The sequence below is a fragment of the Channa argus genome, chromosome 3, assembly GCF_033026475.1.
Source record: "Channa argus isolate prfri chromosome 3, Channa argus male v1.0, whole genome shotgun sequence".
NCBI lineage: Eukaryota > Metazoa > Chordata > Actinopteri > Anabantiformes > Channidae > Channa > Channa argus.
In genome coordinates, this window is record NC_090199.1 from 21,145,707 (window position 1) to 21,163,863 (window position 18,157).

General features: G+C 39.1%; 2 protein-coding genes across 4 annotated transcripts; both read right to left on the minus strand.

Moving 5' to 3' along the window:
• Nucleotides 1-2,585: 2,585 nt before the first annotated feature.
• LOC137124206 (transcription factor AP-4-like) lies at nucleotides 2,586-8,271 on the minus strand. Its single transcript, XM_067498958.1, has 7 exons — nucleotides 7,906-8,271; nucleotides 5,967-6,132; nucleotides 5,706-5,804; nucleotides 5,054-5,224; nucleotides 3,818-3,964; nucleotides 3,531-3,701; nucleotides 2,586-3,394 (listed from the first exon to the last, which is right to left on the minus strand). Exons 1-7 carry the CDS (start codon nucleotides 7,992-7,994, stop codon nucleotides 3,239-3,241), a joined length of 999 nt encoding a protein of 332 aa, XP_067355059.1. The 5' UTR covers nucleotides 7,995-8,271; the 3' UTR covers nucleotides 2,586-3,238.
• A 952-nt stretch (nucleotides 8,272-9,223) lies between these two features.
• Nucleotides 9,224-16,249, minus strand: mvb12a (multivesicular body subunit 12A). 3 transcript variants are annotated; one of them, XM_067499073.1, is made up of 10 exons: nucleotides 16,095-16,248; nucleotides 13,713-13,802; nucleotides 13,117-13,200; nucleotides 12,730-12,829; nucleotides 12,495-12,624; nucleotides 11,663-11,803; nucleotides 10,882-10,994; nucleotides 10,747-10,805; nucleotides 10,550-10,615; nucleotides 9,224-10,426 (listed from the first exon to the last, which is right to left on the minus strand). In XM_067499073.1, exons 1-10 carry the CDS (start codon nucleotides 16,230-16,232, stop codon nucleotides 10,373-10,375), a joined length of 975 nt encoding a protein of 324 aa, XP_067355174.1. In that variant the 5' UTR covers nucleotides 16,233-16,248; the 3' UTR covers nucleotides 9,224-10,372. The 3 variants fall into 3 exon arrangements, with proteins under 3 accessions (XP_067355174.1, XP_067355175.1, XP_067355176.1); XM_067499074.1 differs by lacking the exon at nucleotides 16,095-16,248 and adding an exon at nucleotides 14,177-14,289; XM_067499075.1 differs by lacking the exon at nucleotides 11,663-11,803 and having other exon boundaries at nucleotides 16,095-16,249.
• Nucleotides 16,250-18,157: the final 1,908 nt, after the last annotated feature.

Sequence of the window (18,157 nt, forward strand, 5' to 3'; positions counted from 1 at the left end):
GTGTTGTATGTGAATAAAATATGGGTTGATGAAATTTGTAAATCATTGTATTTTTTTAATTTACGTTTTAGACTTTGGCCCAACTTTTTGGGAATTGGGGTTGTAGATAGTACCAAGTTACCAGTACCATTAATCACAATTCTCACCAACCTTGACACTAAATATAAATATATCTGTAAAGTCTACACATTTTTCACAGCTTCAGATGTGTAGTAACCAAATTCATGGTCCCAAACAAGGCCTGTGTGCCACCTCCGTTTCAGAAACACAATCTGCAGCCACTAAAGTGAGAAGTCGAACACTGTCATCACCTGCTGGACATACAGTGTCATACATGTAATTAATGAAAACCAACAAACAAGGACTGTAATAAAAAAGTACAAATTTTATTTTATTTTTTCATCTTTACAAAGGCCTGTTCACCCAAGCTTTTTAATAAACAAAATATAACAGCTTCTCATGGACCTGGACTGATGAAAAAAAAACAAAGCAAAGTATAAAATAAATTCCTGTCACTGAAAAATGGAAAGCAGGACAAGACCAATGAAACACAAAGGCAGAACACAATAAAGAGATGTCAAATTGTGTCACAGCAAAGAGCTTACAAAAAGATAAATGGCAAAAAAAAAGTTCCTCACCAAGTGCTTTATATAAAATATCTCCGATTCCACCAAAAGACAGCAGTGCTGCAACACAATGTACAGAAACATTCGGGGACAAAGTGTTTCCCTGACCAATAACAAACCTCAACCTAAAATCAGGCTGGAGCTTAACATTTGTCAGCAGATCAGCAAACCCATTACAAAAGAAAATTAAAAATTAAAAAAAGAATACACATTTGGCTTGAAAATACTAATCAGATATAAAACTGACTGTGAGAGAAGTGTCCACACATCTTACAAAGACAGTTTAACACCAAACTCATCAGTCATGTGTTCATGAAAAAAATTAAACCCTCTAAGATTAAAAAAAATTAAAAAAGTCAAAACAAAAACCCACTTTGCACAAGAAATTAGTAACATATGAAATTGGCAACAGAACATGTAAGAGATCAAAAGACATACAATCCAAATAGAAAGGAATGTTTACAGCGTCAAGTCAGCATATCAAATAGAATATGACAAGAGAGGGGGGCTTGAAGCAGTGATTTCCAGTCAAATTCCAGAGAAATATAAGCAACATAACATGAGGTGGACAGATTCGGTGCGTTTTTTTTTTTTTTTTAAAGATGGGAATTTTGGGAGGCAGTATGTTCAGATTAGCGCTTTCTATTTGAATTGACAAACAGAAGTGACCAACTCTCACTCTCACGCAGATTTTGCACTGAAAACACAAATTGCTACATGCCTAGCTTTCAAACTAAAGCTGCTAACTCTCTTAAATCATGTTCGTTTTCAAGATGATGCTTTTGGGGTTGAAGTTTGCCTCCCTACTGTGTACTGTTTTCACGTGAGCAAAATCATAAGACAAAACAAAGAGTTAGTCTGCCCCCACCCTCTGAACAATTCTGCAATGACAAATATCAATGTAATCAAGTGTGAAGTTACATGAAGGGTTTTGGCCTCAGCTCACTGCTCATCAGCAGAGCACCAGGTTGACAAAGAGCACCTTGCAAATAAAGACTACATTCTTTGATACCAGCATGTCAAGTTTCATACATACACTGTAGGTGTAATGTACACACACCTATCAATGGTGCATAGATAACTTCACATCACGTATAAACGACACCAACAAATGCTGAAAATTTAATTGCATAAATACCAAAAATTCTAGTGCATAGATTTTGAAATAAACAAAACAAGACCAGAAGAGAGACTGAAGTCTTTGGAGGAAAACCGGAAGCCTTTATGCCAATTTTGGCATGTGATTTTTAAATCTGCTATATTTTTATGTGCCATGACTCAGCTTGATTGTGCCGGTTCTGTGCCGAGTCACCCGAATTAGTGCAGAAGAAGAGACCATGATATTCACGCCAGTACAATTGACTTTCACTGTAACCTGTTAGCCATTTGTGGTGAGTGAGAGCTTCGTCCTGCAATGTTTACGGTTTGTACATAAGCGGTCCCAAGTCTTCTGCTTGCTCTTCATCTATGAGAAATGTTGCATCAAGTTTGATGTGTTAAGATGCAACTCGTCTGCCAAGACAAAGGCGAAGGAAGTCAACAGATACAGGAACTGGTCTTTGTGTGCACTAGTTCTTTATGTCTGTGTGGTGTGTCATGACCTCTGGGGATGCAACAACTAACAGTGGATGAATGAAAGATACAGTTTCGGTCGCCTCAAAACTGATATCAGATTGTTACAAAATTTATCTCAAGGCCTCCGGTTTTCTGTGAAAATCTGACAAACTTCCAATTTTAAATTGTTAATCTCAATATAATAAAATGTTCGCCTTCAACATTCAGTAACCCTAACACAAAGTAAAAAAAAAAAAAAAAAAAAAGAATAAAAAAACATTTAAAACAAAAGACGATCAGTATAAATTGTTCAACAGCTTATTTTTAAGGGCTTATTCAGATATATATATATATATATATATATATATATATATATATATATATATATATATATATATATATATATATATATATATATATATATATATATAAAAACTAAACAAAAAAAAAACAATATTTCTTCAAGTAAATCAGACTGAATTCCATTTCACTTGTATCCTCAAATTAATGTTCCAATTAAGTTTGATTTTTTCCCCAAACTTGTAAATGCTGAAATGCCTTCAGTTGTAGTTTAGTTTGGGTTTCACGGCCACTGACATTAGAAATAGAGAAAAACAACATGATTAAGACTGGGGAAGAAATTACTGAAGCTCTTTCCAGAATCAACAGCTGCTTGCGTAATGTGTTGTTACATTCAACTTTCCATCACACTGAATCCAAAAATTTGTAGCACAAATAATACTGTCAGCGTGCCAATGATGAATAATTGTGATACTGCGACTGTATGTAGCACACATGAACACACAAAGGACGGACTGATGCAGATAGCTTTTTACACAAGGAGACTTTGACACGGCCTCCCCCGCACGCTGACCATCCTAGGATTTCAATCTTCTGAATTTTACAGTACACGACTGACACCGAGCTTAACCACTGGATTTAGGAGTTTGGATAATGCCAAAGAAAGATGTATTTTAGAAGTAGTCAAGCTCCTGGAGGGACTCTTACAGTGAGTAGGTTTTGTAAGTGTTTGTTTGTATGCAAGCTCATGGGGTAAATCAGTTCATTGAGCAGTCCTCTCCTTCTGTGTCGGTGTCTGTGTCTGAGCAGGCGGTGTCCATGGCGGCGTGGGAGAGGCTAACAATGACAGCTCGTCTCTGCTCCTCCTCAGCGCTGGCTCTCCTCTCCTGAGTGCGCTCGATGTGTTGGATGGCCTGAGGGGCGAGGGTGGAAAGTGAACACTGCAGCAATGACTCAGAGAGAATTCTTATTGAAAAACGAATCATTTCAGTAAGTGATTACTTAAGATTATGGGGTCTTGTAAAACAGACTAACACAACTAACACATACCTGTACAATGGTGTCCAGGTTCTGTCTGGATGTCGACACAGTGCTGGTGTGGACTGACGGGCTCATGGTCACCACTGTGACGTGATGGTGGGGGTGCTGGGTTAGTGTTGGAGCTGGGACGATGACGGTAGGGTGGTGGGTTGGGACAGGGGGAGTTGGGGGAGTCAGCACCTGGTGGGCAGACAAGATGTGAATAAAATAAAAATGTGTTAGCAAGACGATATTCAAGATGACTGTGTATACACTTTGCAGCACTGATGGACACCATCTGTGTGTGGGGGTCTAACCTGTGGACTTCGTGTTTGTCTGTCTGCAGCATGGATCTGCTGCAGCATTAACAGCGTCTGACTCTGAATCAGTGCCTGCTCCTCGTCCACTTGCTGGGTGATCACTTTCAGACGCTCTGGGTGCAGCTGGGTGTCCAGAGAGCGCACCTGCACATAAGAGATGTGTGGTTGTTACATAAAGCACCTCTTAAGAACCAATTTAGTTGCAACTCACACTTATCAAAGTGCTAAAACTAATATCAATATAATTACACGAACTGGTTAATAGAGAAGTGAATCAATGTTCGTGCGCAATAGACATTCTAGAAAGTAAACTGAATATGGGTGAGAAGCTGTTGAATAACATGAACCGTGAATAGGATCAATAATTTAACACATGTAGATAAGTTTACTCGTCATTACAATCCAGTCTGAAAAAAACATTTGTAGAATTTCTGTGGCTCAGTATTGAGCTCACATTCGAAAGATGGTGTCAACAGTGGTATCAAAGAATTGATTTTCAGACCAAACAGTCTTTGTTTACCTTTTTTATTATGAGAAAAATAATTGCCTACCATGCAGTTTTATTTAGAAAATACTGCATGAATTACCAGAAGCTTTAGACGGTATATCTCTGTCCCTCTTCCCAGCCTCTTCCCCAATGTTTACTTTCCCTTTGAACTACCCGTTTATGTTTGTTTGTTTTCACCAACTGCTCTGCCTCCTTTGTCTTAACCTGCAGTTCAGGTATGTTCAGGATGTAAGATTATCAGAAACTGGCTGGTGCACCGACTGTCACATCACCAGCTCCCACCTTGCTAAAAGTAGCTGATATTATGTGGAGATGTTTAAATTTTACCTGCAATTTCACAACTGATATCAAAGATCTACTGTAACTTCAACACAACATCGCCAGGCACGTTCTCTTATACACTCTTTGTGAATGTCAAGTCATCATTGAATCTGAACTGAACTTTGACCTGTAATCTGCTTCTATTATCCTTCTAAAACTAAATCAATATTAAGAAATTATAGGTACAGTATAAGGAAAAGTTCATTATGTTTATCTGTGTGGTATTCAGTTATAGTTGGCACAGATGCAATGACAGTGTCACAAATCAAACTAGTGCTGAAACCCTATTAGCAAAAATTAGACTGAAAAAACCTCTTCAAATCACTACAGCAATAAACATAATAACCAAGTACAAAGTACATACAGAGAAGAACCTACAACCCCAGCTCCTGCTTTTGTCTCACCTGGTCCTCCAGCTGCATACGAGCTGAGCGCTCCTTGTCCAGCTGCTGTCGCAGCTCTAACATCTCCCTCCTCAGCTCCTCCACCTTCTCCTCCTCCAGTGTGTCTGGAGACCCGATCCCCTCATCCTTCTCCTCTGCTCGCCTCCTCTTCGGTGAGGAGCCACTGAACTCCTAAAATAACATTAAGTCAACAAAAGGTTAAATATAAAAGCCGGCTTTCTACAAAAACAGTAGCTTTGTTACAAAAGAGAATGAAACACCAGGTCAACCAACAGACTTTCTTGACATGACTGATTACAGAAGACAGATTACTATAATATCTGTGCAAACACTTTCAAGTGGTCTAAATATGAAATTCAAGTTTGCTGTACAGATACTTGCAGAGATTGCAGTACACATCAATGTATCAATGAAATCCCTGCAGAGAACACTGGTCAGCATGGTGGTCACATATTACTCACCCTACTCTATGGTAACCTGAAAGCTAGGAAACCATGTTTTGAAATTAGATGTAAACTAATGTCTATAATATAATTTAAAGGAAATCTGTATAAAACAGACAAAAAGTGGCCATCTTGTCATTTAGGAAACCTGCTTTTATCCACAAGAGTTACACATAATTGAGGTGAACAACAATGATACATGCCATTACCTGGATGAAGCGTTTGAGCTGGTTGTTCTGTGCAAGAAGCTGTGTTTTTTCCTGCTCCAAGGTGAAGATGTAGTCTGCTGTTTGCTGCAAGATGGCCGCCTAGCAGGGATGAAACCAAAAGTAAATTTTAGTTACCGTAACAGAAAACGAACGAATCAGATAGTTTGCAGTTAATTTGTGCCTGATCATATAAAGTTTTACCATTGTCATGATCTACAACATCACACAAGATCTTTTTTAATGTTTACATGTTTGCTTCACCTTGCTGAGTTTCTCTCCGTCTGTGTGGGGCAGGAGTGTTTTGAGGGACTGGAAGCCTGCATTAATGCTCTGCATACGACGCCGTTCATTGCTGTTGGCAATCTCACGGCGGATTCGTCTCTCTTGGTCCTGGGCTGTCTCTGGACTGAGGGGGATGTTGGCCAGGCTGAGGGAGGAAGGTCAAAGCAGTGAGACCACCACCATTCTGTCTATAAAGTCAGTGTCTGATGAGTAAGCTTATCACTGACACATTTTATCCTTGTTTTTTTTCTGTTTGCACATAACACAGGTGAAGATGCACTACTTATAATGCATTATAACAAACAACTGGCTTCACAGGCAAAGCAGCGGCAAGAAAAGGTGACCCAAACAAAAAAAAATAAAATAAAGAAGAGGAATAAAATGCAAAAATTCCCAGCTAACTAAAATTATTGCGGAGACTGTTGGTTATTTCGTTACCCATCATCAAAAAAAAAAAAAAAACTGCAATCTCTGACACTTCAAACTTTATGAGGCATTAGTCATGATCCATCTACAGTCCATAGCCGGTGGTCAGAGTTTGGCTGAACTCACTGCCTCCACACACACCTTCATCATGAATTTGCATTTTATGGTGGCAAAACCTTCAGTCATATTTACTCAGGGTAGGACACATGAAGAAGTAAGGTTATGAAGGTTGTGTACAAACAGCTGATTCCGTAAAAATTATACAGAATCGGCAGGGAGAGCTTGGTAGAAACGGGCTGTTTACAACTGACCCAAACCCAACTGTGACAGTTTAGGACAGGTGTTCTCAATCCTGTCCTGTTCTGCAGAGTGAAGGCGACAACCAAAGAAAGAGAAGCTGGCACCTACTGTCTCGTCTCAAATAATGCCATTTGTAGAAAACGTATTGAAGCTTTAAATAGTCTATAATCTTTTTCATATTTTGCTTTATTTACACCTTTATGCCTATTACAAAATGCCATTATACAATTACTATACTGGCACAAATCATGCAATATATTCCACCAGATACACCACATCAATCCCAAACAGCTAAAACGCGCTTTAAAGTTTAGAGATGAGATCAGCTGTTGTCAGCGGTCGTTGCCAGGAGCTGCGGACCTCCAATATGGCCGCCGGAGTGCACGTCCGCAGCAGTGAAATGTGACTCCGCTCCAGCAGCAGGGCCACAAACACCAGGGGAACAATGCTCTCGACCGTCAGCATCAAGCTTGCGCTCAATCCTGGACTTTTAACATATACACATTTGCGTCCTCTATTACTACGTGTTTGAGTAACAACTTGGGTAGCAAGGGTAAAATAATTCAACACATACGCAATCGTGTAAGGAAAGTAGTGCGCAGATGGCTAACAGCTAGCCAAACCTGGTTAGCCAAGCTAAGCTAAAATTAGCACATGACAGCCATGGCTACTGCTCGGAGGATTGTTCAACCACACACTACAGCTGAACCATTTCCTATATAACTGTTTAATACATACGCGATTAAAATGTATATATAAGCAAAACTGCGGACACAATACAACAGAAGTAGGTGATTATAAACAAGAAATGTGGTGCAGAGCGGCGAAGCTGCGGAGAACACATTAACTACCACGTGGTTGGTGCTCTACTGGACGTAAATATATCGATTACCAATCGTTGATAAACATTTCTGTGCTTAACGACTGCAAACATATTTCTTAGGTATGTTATTCCAAGCAAGTTGGCCAATAAACATGTGTATGAAATCATCTTGTTTCTTCTCATTACCAACACCAGCTGGTACAACAAACAGCTAATTTTCAGGTTATACAACCACGCTCCGCTGTACTGCAGCGAAGCTAACCGCTAGCATGCTAAGTGAAGACAGACTGCAGCACATACACAGTACAGACACATGGAAGAGTAGTCGCACGAGCTGCGTGGCATCAGCACAAATAACTGGCTACACACCTGCAGAGACCTCCTATAACATCCTTCTCCGTCTTCTTAAATTGCTGTAAGGACGGTATCTTCTCTGTCGGCATCATGAAATATTCCATGCTTTTACGACCAGCCCCCGTACTTCTTGTTTTCTGTTTTTCTCCTTCCCTTGCTCCTGTTGTTTAACCTTAACACGGTTAGATTGGTTTCTACCGCAGAGCTCTCGCCCACTCTTCACTGGCGCATTTCTAAAATACGGCTTCAAAATCAGTTTATCCGACGAGCCGAGTTAGAAAACTAAAAGTTAAAGCTGTGTTGCCTTCCACAGCTGATGGGGTTCCCTCCAATGTGTGTGTTTCTTGCCTCCGCCTACTACGGGTCTGTGTGTGTATCTGCTACCTCCGCCTACTACGTGTGTGTGTGTGCAGCTGATCTGTGTGAGGCGGGAAACAGCTGGTTGGAATCAGACCCGTTTACCGGAAAGCAGAACAAACAGACCAGCCGGAGTCACTCCAGTGGAGCAGTTGCAATCTTCACAGAGAAAATGTGAGCAGGCAGTGAACGAAAACACCAAAAACCTACAGTATGTCTGTCATATCAGTAAGAAAAAGAAATCGCAAGGCACAAATCAGAACTATCAAGCACGAACAGATAAAATTACACTGGGCTTGCTGGATAATTTATTTATTATAGGAATTATAGACGTCCATTTCACTTAGATTGTCTTAAATTTTCTCCCAGTAGTTTGATATCCAAAACCTCAAAACACATCTGAGAAAAAGCTGACAGAAACATCCTGCTAAATGGCGAGTCAAAACTCCTTTTGAAAATCACGGAAACGTGTGCATTCTTTTTCCTTCCTTGAAGGAGCTTCGTTATCTTGATGTCACTGGCCTCTAGCTCCTCTTTTAGCCAGGTTGGTATGCCAGCGGGCTAGCTGATGACTGGGAGGTGCAGGTGTAATTAGCCCGGACTTCCCATTCAGCTTCCTTCTCAAGACTTGCCTTTCTCTTTGAAGGTACTTGGCAGTCGCTACTTTCCATGTGGTCTCTTCATGGTAGCAGTCCTTAACATCTGCTATGTTACCTTCTGGTCTTTTGGAGCATTGTGAGCCAAAAATATTATAAAGGTCGCCCTGTATCATTGAACAGTTGAAACCCTGTATCACACAAGAATGGGAAAACTTTTCTTTTACCTGGAAAAATTGTGAATCTGCATTTGGCCATCAACATGAGAAATATATTTTCCCCCGAAAGAAACAATTTATTGCCTTCCTCATGTTATAATGTACACTTTAAAGTTTGGTGTGTCACTCTACTTTTTATTGTAAACCAAGAAACTTTGATAGTTTTTATTAGTGTTTCAAAGATTTTAATTTTTTTCATGCAGTAACAAGTAAAAACGAATACATATTGTACAGAGACAGATACACATTTGGCCCTTACACCAAAAACAAAACATAAAATGAAACATACAAATTAAAATAAAAAGACTCATTTTCCTCACCAATTTTGTTTAACTAATGCAAAATATACAGCCTTTCTCCATTCACCAATAGGATTCAATAGGACATTTTTATCTTTTGGAACAAAACAAACCTGACACCAGGCTCCTCATCACACAAGTAATGGATTATACCAAGGCACTAGTTAGCAACAACATTAAAAAGGCCCAGCAGTTTTAATGTTGTGGTGTGTACAGGGGTCAGCATGGGAAAAATTAAACGCTGGCTGTGAGTCGCCAAGTATCAAAATCCTCAGGACCTGCCAGTGCCCACGCTGACCCCTGATAGTGTACTATTGATTGCAGCAACATTTATCCAGAAAGAAATCACCGATTAAATATTACAGTTCCACTTATGAAATGCTGTGTGGCTAAGACAATTAAAGAAGTACAACAATTCAGTATAGACGATAACATGCATGAGAAATAAAATGTAGCATATAAAAGCCAAGACAATAAGTCTAATGTTGCAGACTAGTATCCCCAAACAGCAGCCACTTCAGATTTATGACCTCTTTAAACTTCTAACATCTTTAAAGCCTTCATTCCTACAAACAGTGAACCGTAAAGGACCTGTTAGTATAATCTAATTACAGGTATGAGTTCACATATACAGACCTTTCCTTAAAACAACTGAAACTTTGTAATAACTAAAGCTTCAGAAAACAGACTTAACACAATTGACATATTCAAAGTAATTCAAGGGGAAAGAGTAACATGATGTCCAAATAGAGCCCCTAGACTGCTTTGAAGTACATTACGATCATCAGTCTCCTGTATTGCCTGTAGATATAACAAGATGGATTTTAACTAACCCTGTTACATGTGATGCTCTTTATAGCATCATATTATACACTTAAATGTAGATATGATCATCCTTCATGTGTACCATGACTTAAGAAGACACCCAAATGAGAGAGATTGGAAATCTGATAATCTGCTTTGTCAAAATGTGTCAAGATCACAGAGCTTGTGACAGGCCTCCAGCTGACAGTCAAGGCTGGTTTCTCTTGGCTGCAGATTCCTCCACAGTAAAAGTGTAGTTATACTGGGAAAAACAACAACAAAAACAAACAGTAAGTATATGCTTCAATAGAAAATAACAAAAATATGCATAAAAGTCTTAAGTGACAGTGACATGGGAGACGTTAAGAGTCAGATTGGTACTAACCTCATTTTCAATGTCTTGGAGGGATTTTATACAGATTTTATTTAACTGTGAGCTCAGCTGATGAGTCTATGAGAGAGATTTGACATGTAGAATCAAATGTGAATGCATGATTACGTTCTAATACCTGAGGTGTAACAGAACGAGCAATACACTTAGGAAATCGTCATTAGCTTTAGCATTGAAAATGTCAAACGTACTGTGTTGTTTTTCTCCATATCAAACTTTGGGTGCAGACCGAAGGGAACTCCATCTAGAGCTGCAGAGAGTAAGGGAAGGTGAGAACTTGTGACACATCAATGACAGTGTTGTGTACGAGAAGAGAATGGGAGCACCTGTAATTCCATGTATACTGCTGTCAGCGAGTTTGTCTGAGTTGTCCTTAGAATGAAGGCTGTGGCGTCTCTGACTCAGTTTACCTTGTGGCGCTGGAGGAGGAGGAGGGTTGCTTTGGAAACAAACAGAAAATTCTTAATGATAGAATAAAAAAATCTTAATATAAAAATTGAACTTGGAGATATACATCAGGTTTTTGTCTAACTTATCGGTTAATTATGTAAGATAAAAGTTTACAATCTTTCATGGGTAGGGCGGGATAATGGCGTAATGGCAGGTTTTTTTTTTTTTTTAAATGGTTCAGATACTTTGAATTTAATAACGGTTCCGGTTACTTTTATCAATACCAATTTTTTAAAATCCAGTTAATAAAAAGATAATTACCTGATAATTTTTACACTCAAAAGTTTTTACACCATAGAAAATAAACCTATTTAAGTTGTAACACCTAAATAACACCTGAACTACATCCACTCTAACAAGAATATTATTGTAAAAAGTAACATAATATAAACAATATAAATATGTTGGATGCTGGATGCTTATTGGCTCATTGATGCTGATGAGATTTGTTCATTAGGTATAGAAATTTAGTATTAAATAAGGCATTTTTCAATACTCAACTGTCTTGGTCGGTGCCATAGCAGTATTAAAGTTTGGTACCCAAACTCAGTCATGGGTCATTTAAAAAAAGAAAAAAAGTAATAAAGTAGTAATTTTGTGGATCATTATAATGGACAGTGTGACACCTTTACATAGGACAATGAATAAACCCAGTACCTGGGTCTGAGAGGCAGACCAGCAGGTGCCTGATCTAGTGAGATGCTCCGGACATCCAGGCTGATGCTGCGAGGTTTGGCTTGAGGCGTGGGGCTAGAAAAATGTCCCTTTTTGCACCACAACACATAACCGTGAATGTCTCTGTGGAAAAATACATTAAGTTATTAACTGTATTAATAATTTATGTTTTTTACAATGAAAAACTGACTGCACAGTTGAAAGCAAGTGGTCTTTGAATACCTCATCTCTAAATAAAGGCGACTGTCCACTTACTGTCAGCTATGGGCTCTAAGTAATCCCTAAATAATACAAGTGCAAGTCAAATTTCTGCAATGATAGCAAAGAACTACGTACATTTAGTCAAATACTGCATGTTAGTGCTTTTAAAGTACTTAAAACTTCCCATTTTATCTTACTTTTTATTACTCAATTTTAAAACATTTACTTTCACTGGCCTGTAGCCCATAATTGTTGTTTTTTAATGTTACTAACAAAAAATAAGTTGCTGAATAGCAATTAAAAATAATTATGTTTTTTTTAATCCTATTCTCAAAACTAAGGTTTTGAAGTAATTCTCTACTTGAATCTGCATGAATAAAATTTAACAAGTGCTGAACATTTTTGATTTTTCCAGAAACTTTAAAAAACAGTTATAATACATACTTTTGTTATTCAGTTCAGTTTCTTAGTCCAGTACTTGTGCATTTGTACTTTAAATTGTATAACTGGTACTATGTACTATTAACTTCTGCAAAGAATTTAAATGTAAAGTAGAAAACATTTGCATTTTTACAACCTCTGATTCGTCCTACTATATGTGATTGGTACCAACCCTACATATGTGTAGTGTTGCAGCATCATTTTGCTCTTGGCTGTCAGCTTAATGTCCAACACAGCTGTGTCCACACTGCCCACAGGGACAACACGTATACACACACGTTTCTTCTTCGAAACAGAGGCCTCTGGACAGACATACACAGTGGAAATTGTGCGTCACAATGGAAAGTAAATCAGCACTGCGAAAATAAGGCACATATTCATGCATTTTTGTGTGTGTATGTGCTCACTCTGTTCAAGGTGCTCTGCCATATAGGAGTAACCATGAGGAATGGAGTCCTTGTCTGAAATAAGCTGAATGTCTGACACTACCATTCCACCTGTCAAATCCTAAAGAGAGAAAGATACAGTCAGGGCGGACATAAGACTGCAGAAATATAGGACTCTATATATATAATACTCTATCTAAATATACATGGTCTTCTTTGGTAATAAAATAAATTCAAAGTAAGGGGCCACGTTTGATGCAATGTTTTTCCATAATGATGGGTTGATTTAAATAATTTACATAACTTTATGAAATAGGATTATATAATATTTATTATTGTTTTGAGTGTTAAACACTAATAATACTAATTTATTAAATGAACACCACATTTTACTTGGATCTCAATTACCTTGCTGTAACAGAGGTAATATCCAGACTTCATCCCAAAGCTGCGAGTAAAATTTGCTGCTGCTCCATCTTCTGTGATGCTGATCTGCAGAGATACACAACATCTGACCTCACACACGTCTGATAAAAATAAACTAAAAATAGGTCTAAACAAATGATACTTGATACAACTATTCGCCTTCAGGCACCACTCCCATGTATTGTCAGTATCATTAGAACAAGACCGTCATTGCTCTGTGTAGTTCCTGATTATGTGAATGCTTCTGAAAAGCAGTTAGTACTGACCACAGTCTGTAACTAGAAATTGATCTCATACCTGCTGAGGCCAAAGACAGACATCATATTGCCCTCAAAGTAACTTTGAGGACTTTACTCTTTTGGCTCCAGAGTATACCACAGTGGAGAGCAGGGATTTGTCCTTATAGTTTGTCACTTATTAAAGAATAAATTAAGTGAATCACACAAATTGTCTGTGGCCATTGTCGAGTAAATCATGGAAATGCCCTGTTCCCATTTATTTGGTTTAATTTTATGTCATTCAACCATTGGCACTAATGTTCTATTGTATGACTAGTTAATCTACATGTGTGTTCCTACCATGGTGAAGTCTTTTGGACAGGTGCTGCTATTGGAAGTCCATGCTACTGCTGTGATTGGCCGGACACCCCCATGCTCCATCAGGGACATCTAAGGAAGAAAATAAACAAAAAGAAGAAATTAGAAGGAGAAGAAATATTCAAGTGTAAGTGTTGTGTATAAATAAATCAAATGTTCTTGTTGACCAAGGAGTTTCCAATGGCATTAATTACAGGAAGCCTTCCCCATCTGCTGAGGAGAACAAAAAACTGGCAAACAGTCTGAAAACATTTTAATGCAGGTTTGAAAGACACAGCCCAACATCCCCCACCTGCATTAGCTCAGAGATCACTACCACCTCACCTGTATCCACCCCCGTACTTCCACCTCAAGACACACAATGTGCACTCTCTCCCCCACCTCCCCTTCCAGACCCAGACTGTATTCATCTCCCCTCTACTCTACTCTCTCTACACAAACTGCACCTTAAGCGACTTGAATGTCAAGCTCCTAAAGTTTGGAGGCGACACAACTGTTATCAGCCTCATCCGAGATGATGATGAGACTGCATATCGACGTGGTTGATCGGCTGGTGCTGTGGTGCAGTCAAAACAACCTGGAACTGAACGTGCTCAAGACTGTAGAGATGCCAGTGGATTTCAGGATTGGATGTATTTCCTACGACAGCTGAGGAAGTTCGAGCTGCCACAGGAGCTGCTGATCCAGTTCTTCACTGCCGGCAATGCGTCTGTCCTGTGCTCTTCCATCACAGTCCTGGTTGGAGCAGCCACCAAAAAAGAACAAGAACAAACTGCAGCGAACCGTAAGAACTGCAGAAAGAATCATTGTTGCTCCCCTGCCCACTCTTGAGGACATGCACACATCCAGAGCCAGGAAGGAGGCAAAGAAAATCACCACTGACCCATCTCACATTGGACACAACCTCTTCCAGCTTCTCCCCTCTGGCAGGTGCTACAGAGCTCTGTCTGTCAAAACATCCAGACACCAAAACGGTTTGTCTCCTCAGGTCGTCACACTAATTAACAGCTGACCTCATACTAACTGGTATATTGTTGCTATCCCTGCTATTGTATACACTGGACACACTAACACTTAACCACTACATCCCCACACAAAAACACATACACTGTACTTTAAATAAACAAGTAGATGTGCTGGAACTGCCACACACACACACTGCACCTGGGCCTGCCAACTTTAGGCCATGCTTACTTTGTCCGTAGTATTTTTTGAGTTGTATTTTATTTACCATTTTCATATTATCTGTATTGCTACTCCTTTAACATGTCCTTGAAAGCAACCAATGATCGAAGCAAATTCCTTGTATGTGTTAGCATACTTGACCAATAATTCAGATTTGGATTCTGATAACTTTGTAAAGGACAGGTCTTACTCAAAACCATTACAGTTTGTAGAAACAACAGTACTGAGGTAACAGAGGGTTTCATTATCTCAGTGACAACATGAAGACATGTTGTGACCACATAGTTAAAAGTGGTGACTCACATGGGTAAACAGGCTACGATTCAGTCAAAGAATTCATGACATCTTAATGCTTCATTTTCAAGGACAGGAAAAAATCCTACTCAGTGTAAACAGTCAAGTTATCACTCAAATTGAAGCACAGAAAAACACTATTCAGTGCAAGAATGCATCCGTGAGTATAGCAGTAGTAAAGGATTTCACTTTAAAGAAGATTTTTAATATTTAAAAGTTATTTACTAAGCTTCAAATCCTTTTGAAGCTTGTTGTGGTTAATATAGATACAAGTTGGGATAAAAGGGATGTAATCTTATATTACAAAAAAAACTGTAAAATTAACATGAATTTAACAAAGCAAACCTTTAACAATTGATAAAATTGCATATCTGACATACCAAAGTGTGAATGAATGAAGTTTGGTTGATGGATTTTATATGAATAAACCCTTCCACTTACAGAACTGATAAATTTAGAGTTTAGATGTTTGAGGGATTTTTTTTAGTTGAACCCTGTAGGCCGACTAACTAACTAACAGGCTCCATAGTGTGTGAACTGTGTTTTGGTATCAGGTTGGGAACAACCGGGTAAATCAGTCCTTGCTAAGTTTCGACAGTTTTACTGCCTCATTAGAAAGCTTGACACCAACATCACCGCACATCAATCTTGCCTAACAAATGTATGTGGACAGTAATGGAGGTTTTCATAATACAAATCTGAGTGAAATAATTAAGAACGTAACATTTAGATGTGACATTATTTCCTACATGACAAGCGGCGCTTACGTTACAACGGCAGCGACTATCCCATTGACAAAACTTCGCGATTTCCCGATCAAAATGAGCTAAACCTCTTTTAATATTTCACGGGTCACCGAGTTAAATCATAAAAACGGGAACTTACGTTGTGTCTGTATTCACTTCTGTGTCTTCGAGGCGTTGTGATTTGGCAAGAGAACCACTTTTTAGTTATTACCCAGAATTTCTTGCTCTTCCTCGTCAAGGCAGGAAGTCCTGAAGCCATTATGACTACAACTCCCATGAAACCACTGAGGCGAGACGTTAGAATGACGCGTCAGATATCAGCTCAAGTCTGAACGCAAGATGGCAGCAGCAGTATTCATTTTAACAGCAGCCTTTGGAAATGCTGATGTATTACAAAAATAAAAGAATAACCAAACATTTTGTTTGTTTTTAGCTCGTTCACAAGCCTCAATTATACGCTACTGAGTAGTGCGTTGAGTAGGACATAAAAATCCAGACTGGGAACTGAAGACACTGTTTTCTGAATTCATGGTCTTCTTACTCTTCTCAAGGGTAAATTATAGCTTTTATTATCATGTATCAACATGAATAATGTGAAACAACCTCATCCTTTATCTGCGTTATAATATTTTGGTGCAAGATATACCCACTCATAATAGACAGGGAAACTGTCAAGAATGAACTTGGATAGTTGTGTGCCTGTGTGAAACTGAGCAAAAGATAGACATTATGCATCCAGAAGTGTTCTGGTCCCTTTTGGCATGGCAACATGCAGAGCAAACCACGGGAGGTAGTTGCTTGGGTACAGGAGGTGGTCTGTTCCAACTCACTAAAAAAAGGAAAGTGGTGTTTGTTCAACACATTTAGCTTAGTTAATGAAAATTAGCCGGCTGTAATGTGGTGAGACTACATTTAGCAAATTGCTATTGAACGCATCTTTGTGTGTGTGTCTCATTGCCCGCACTTCTGTGTTTCTGCTTGTTTGGACTGTACAGTACAAGCTGCCTGTGTGTGAGCGGTAATACAGTAAGTGCAGTTTGCTACACCTTACTGGACTGTGAACTTCATTCATCTTTTCCATGACACAGGTTGAACTTTATCTCCTGGGAAAAGCTGCACACAAGCTCACATGTTCATGTTCGTGCTCATGTTCTCAAAAACACAACCCCTTCAGAACAATGAATTAAGTAAAACACACAAAACAACAAACACAAGCAGGGCTTTGCCATAATTTGCAGATATGAGGTAGTGTAGTGTGGGCGGCTGTAGCTCAGTTGGTAAAGGCGAGGTGAGTGGTTTGATCCCCGGCCCCGGCTATATGTCAAAGTGTCCCTGGGCAAGATACTGAACCCCTAACAGCCCATTCCCCTCCCCAGCTGTGCAGTGCTGGTCCAGGCCCGGTAGAAGTTGGGGAGGGTTGCGTCAGGAAGGGCATCCGGTGTCAATGATCCGCTGTGGCCACCCTGAACTCACGGGATAAGCCGAAAGGACAAAAAAAAAAATAAAAAATGAGGTAGTGTATAGGCCCACTTGTAGCCAACATTGGCCACAACCCTCAAACCACAAACGAATTATAGCAATAAAGTTATGTGACTGAGGTCTATGGTCACCAATTGGGAACTAATTGTATATTATTGTGTAAATTGCCTCCCATTTTAAAACAAAAGCTGATATGTCATTACTAGGCTTCTGTTAACAAAAAGCTTTGAGCTCCTGGGTGATGCTGAAGAAGGCTTTGTAGTAATACAATTTCATTAGGCAACAACAACATAGTTGCCATGGTAAAATGACGATTTCCTCGCGGTTTCTAATCAAGCTGTGGCATTACCCAGAGCCTGCAGACATACTGATGGAGCAGTGCAGCAAGACAGACAGAACAACCACAACAGAAATGGACTATGGTCTGTGCTGCTTCCAAAATAAACATACCAAACGTCTAAGGTATTATTGCACTGGTGGAAAGGAACCAAGTTATCTAGTCTAATGTGGACTTAATACCATGGTTGGGAGTTTTTTCTACTTTATTTTTTTTTGGCTTCTTCCTACTATGACTTTGCTACATTTCAGAGGCACATATTATAATTTTACAATACTGTACTTGTATTGTACTACCAATAAGACTCTGTAGTGTGAAATTTACAAGAGCAGCAAATATGTAAAGACATTTTAAATATTACCCTCAAACCATGTAAACATCAAAAC

Excerpts from the sequence above, each read along its gene's own strand:
- LOC137124206 (XM_067498958.1), bottom strand. The coding sequence starts at position 7,994 with ATGGAATATTTCATGATGCCGACAGAGAAGATACCGTCCTTACAGCAA. Across the intron at positions 3,965-5,053 it reads GTATGCAGCTGGAGGACCAG|GTGCGCTCTCTGGACACCCA; the intron begins GTGAGACAAAAG and ends TCTTATGTGCAG. Across the intron at positions 3,702-3,817 it reads GACAAACACGAAGTCCACAG|GTGCTGACTCCCCCAACTCC; the intron begins GTTAGACCCCCA and ends TCTGCCCACCAG.
- mvb12a (XM_067499073.1), bottom strand. The coding sequence starts at position 16,232 with ATGGGAGTTGTAGTCATAATGGCTTCAGGACTTCCTGCCTTGACGAGG. Across the intron at positions 10,616-10,746 it reads ATATGGAGAAAAACAACACA|ACTCATCAGCTGAGCTCACA; the intron begins GTACGTTTGACA and ends TCTCTCTCATAG. Across the intron at positions 10,427-10,549 it reads TCCAAGACATTGAAAATGAG|TATAACTACACTTTTACTGT; the intron begins GTTAGTACCAAT and ends TGTTTTTCCCAG.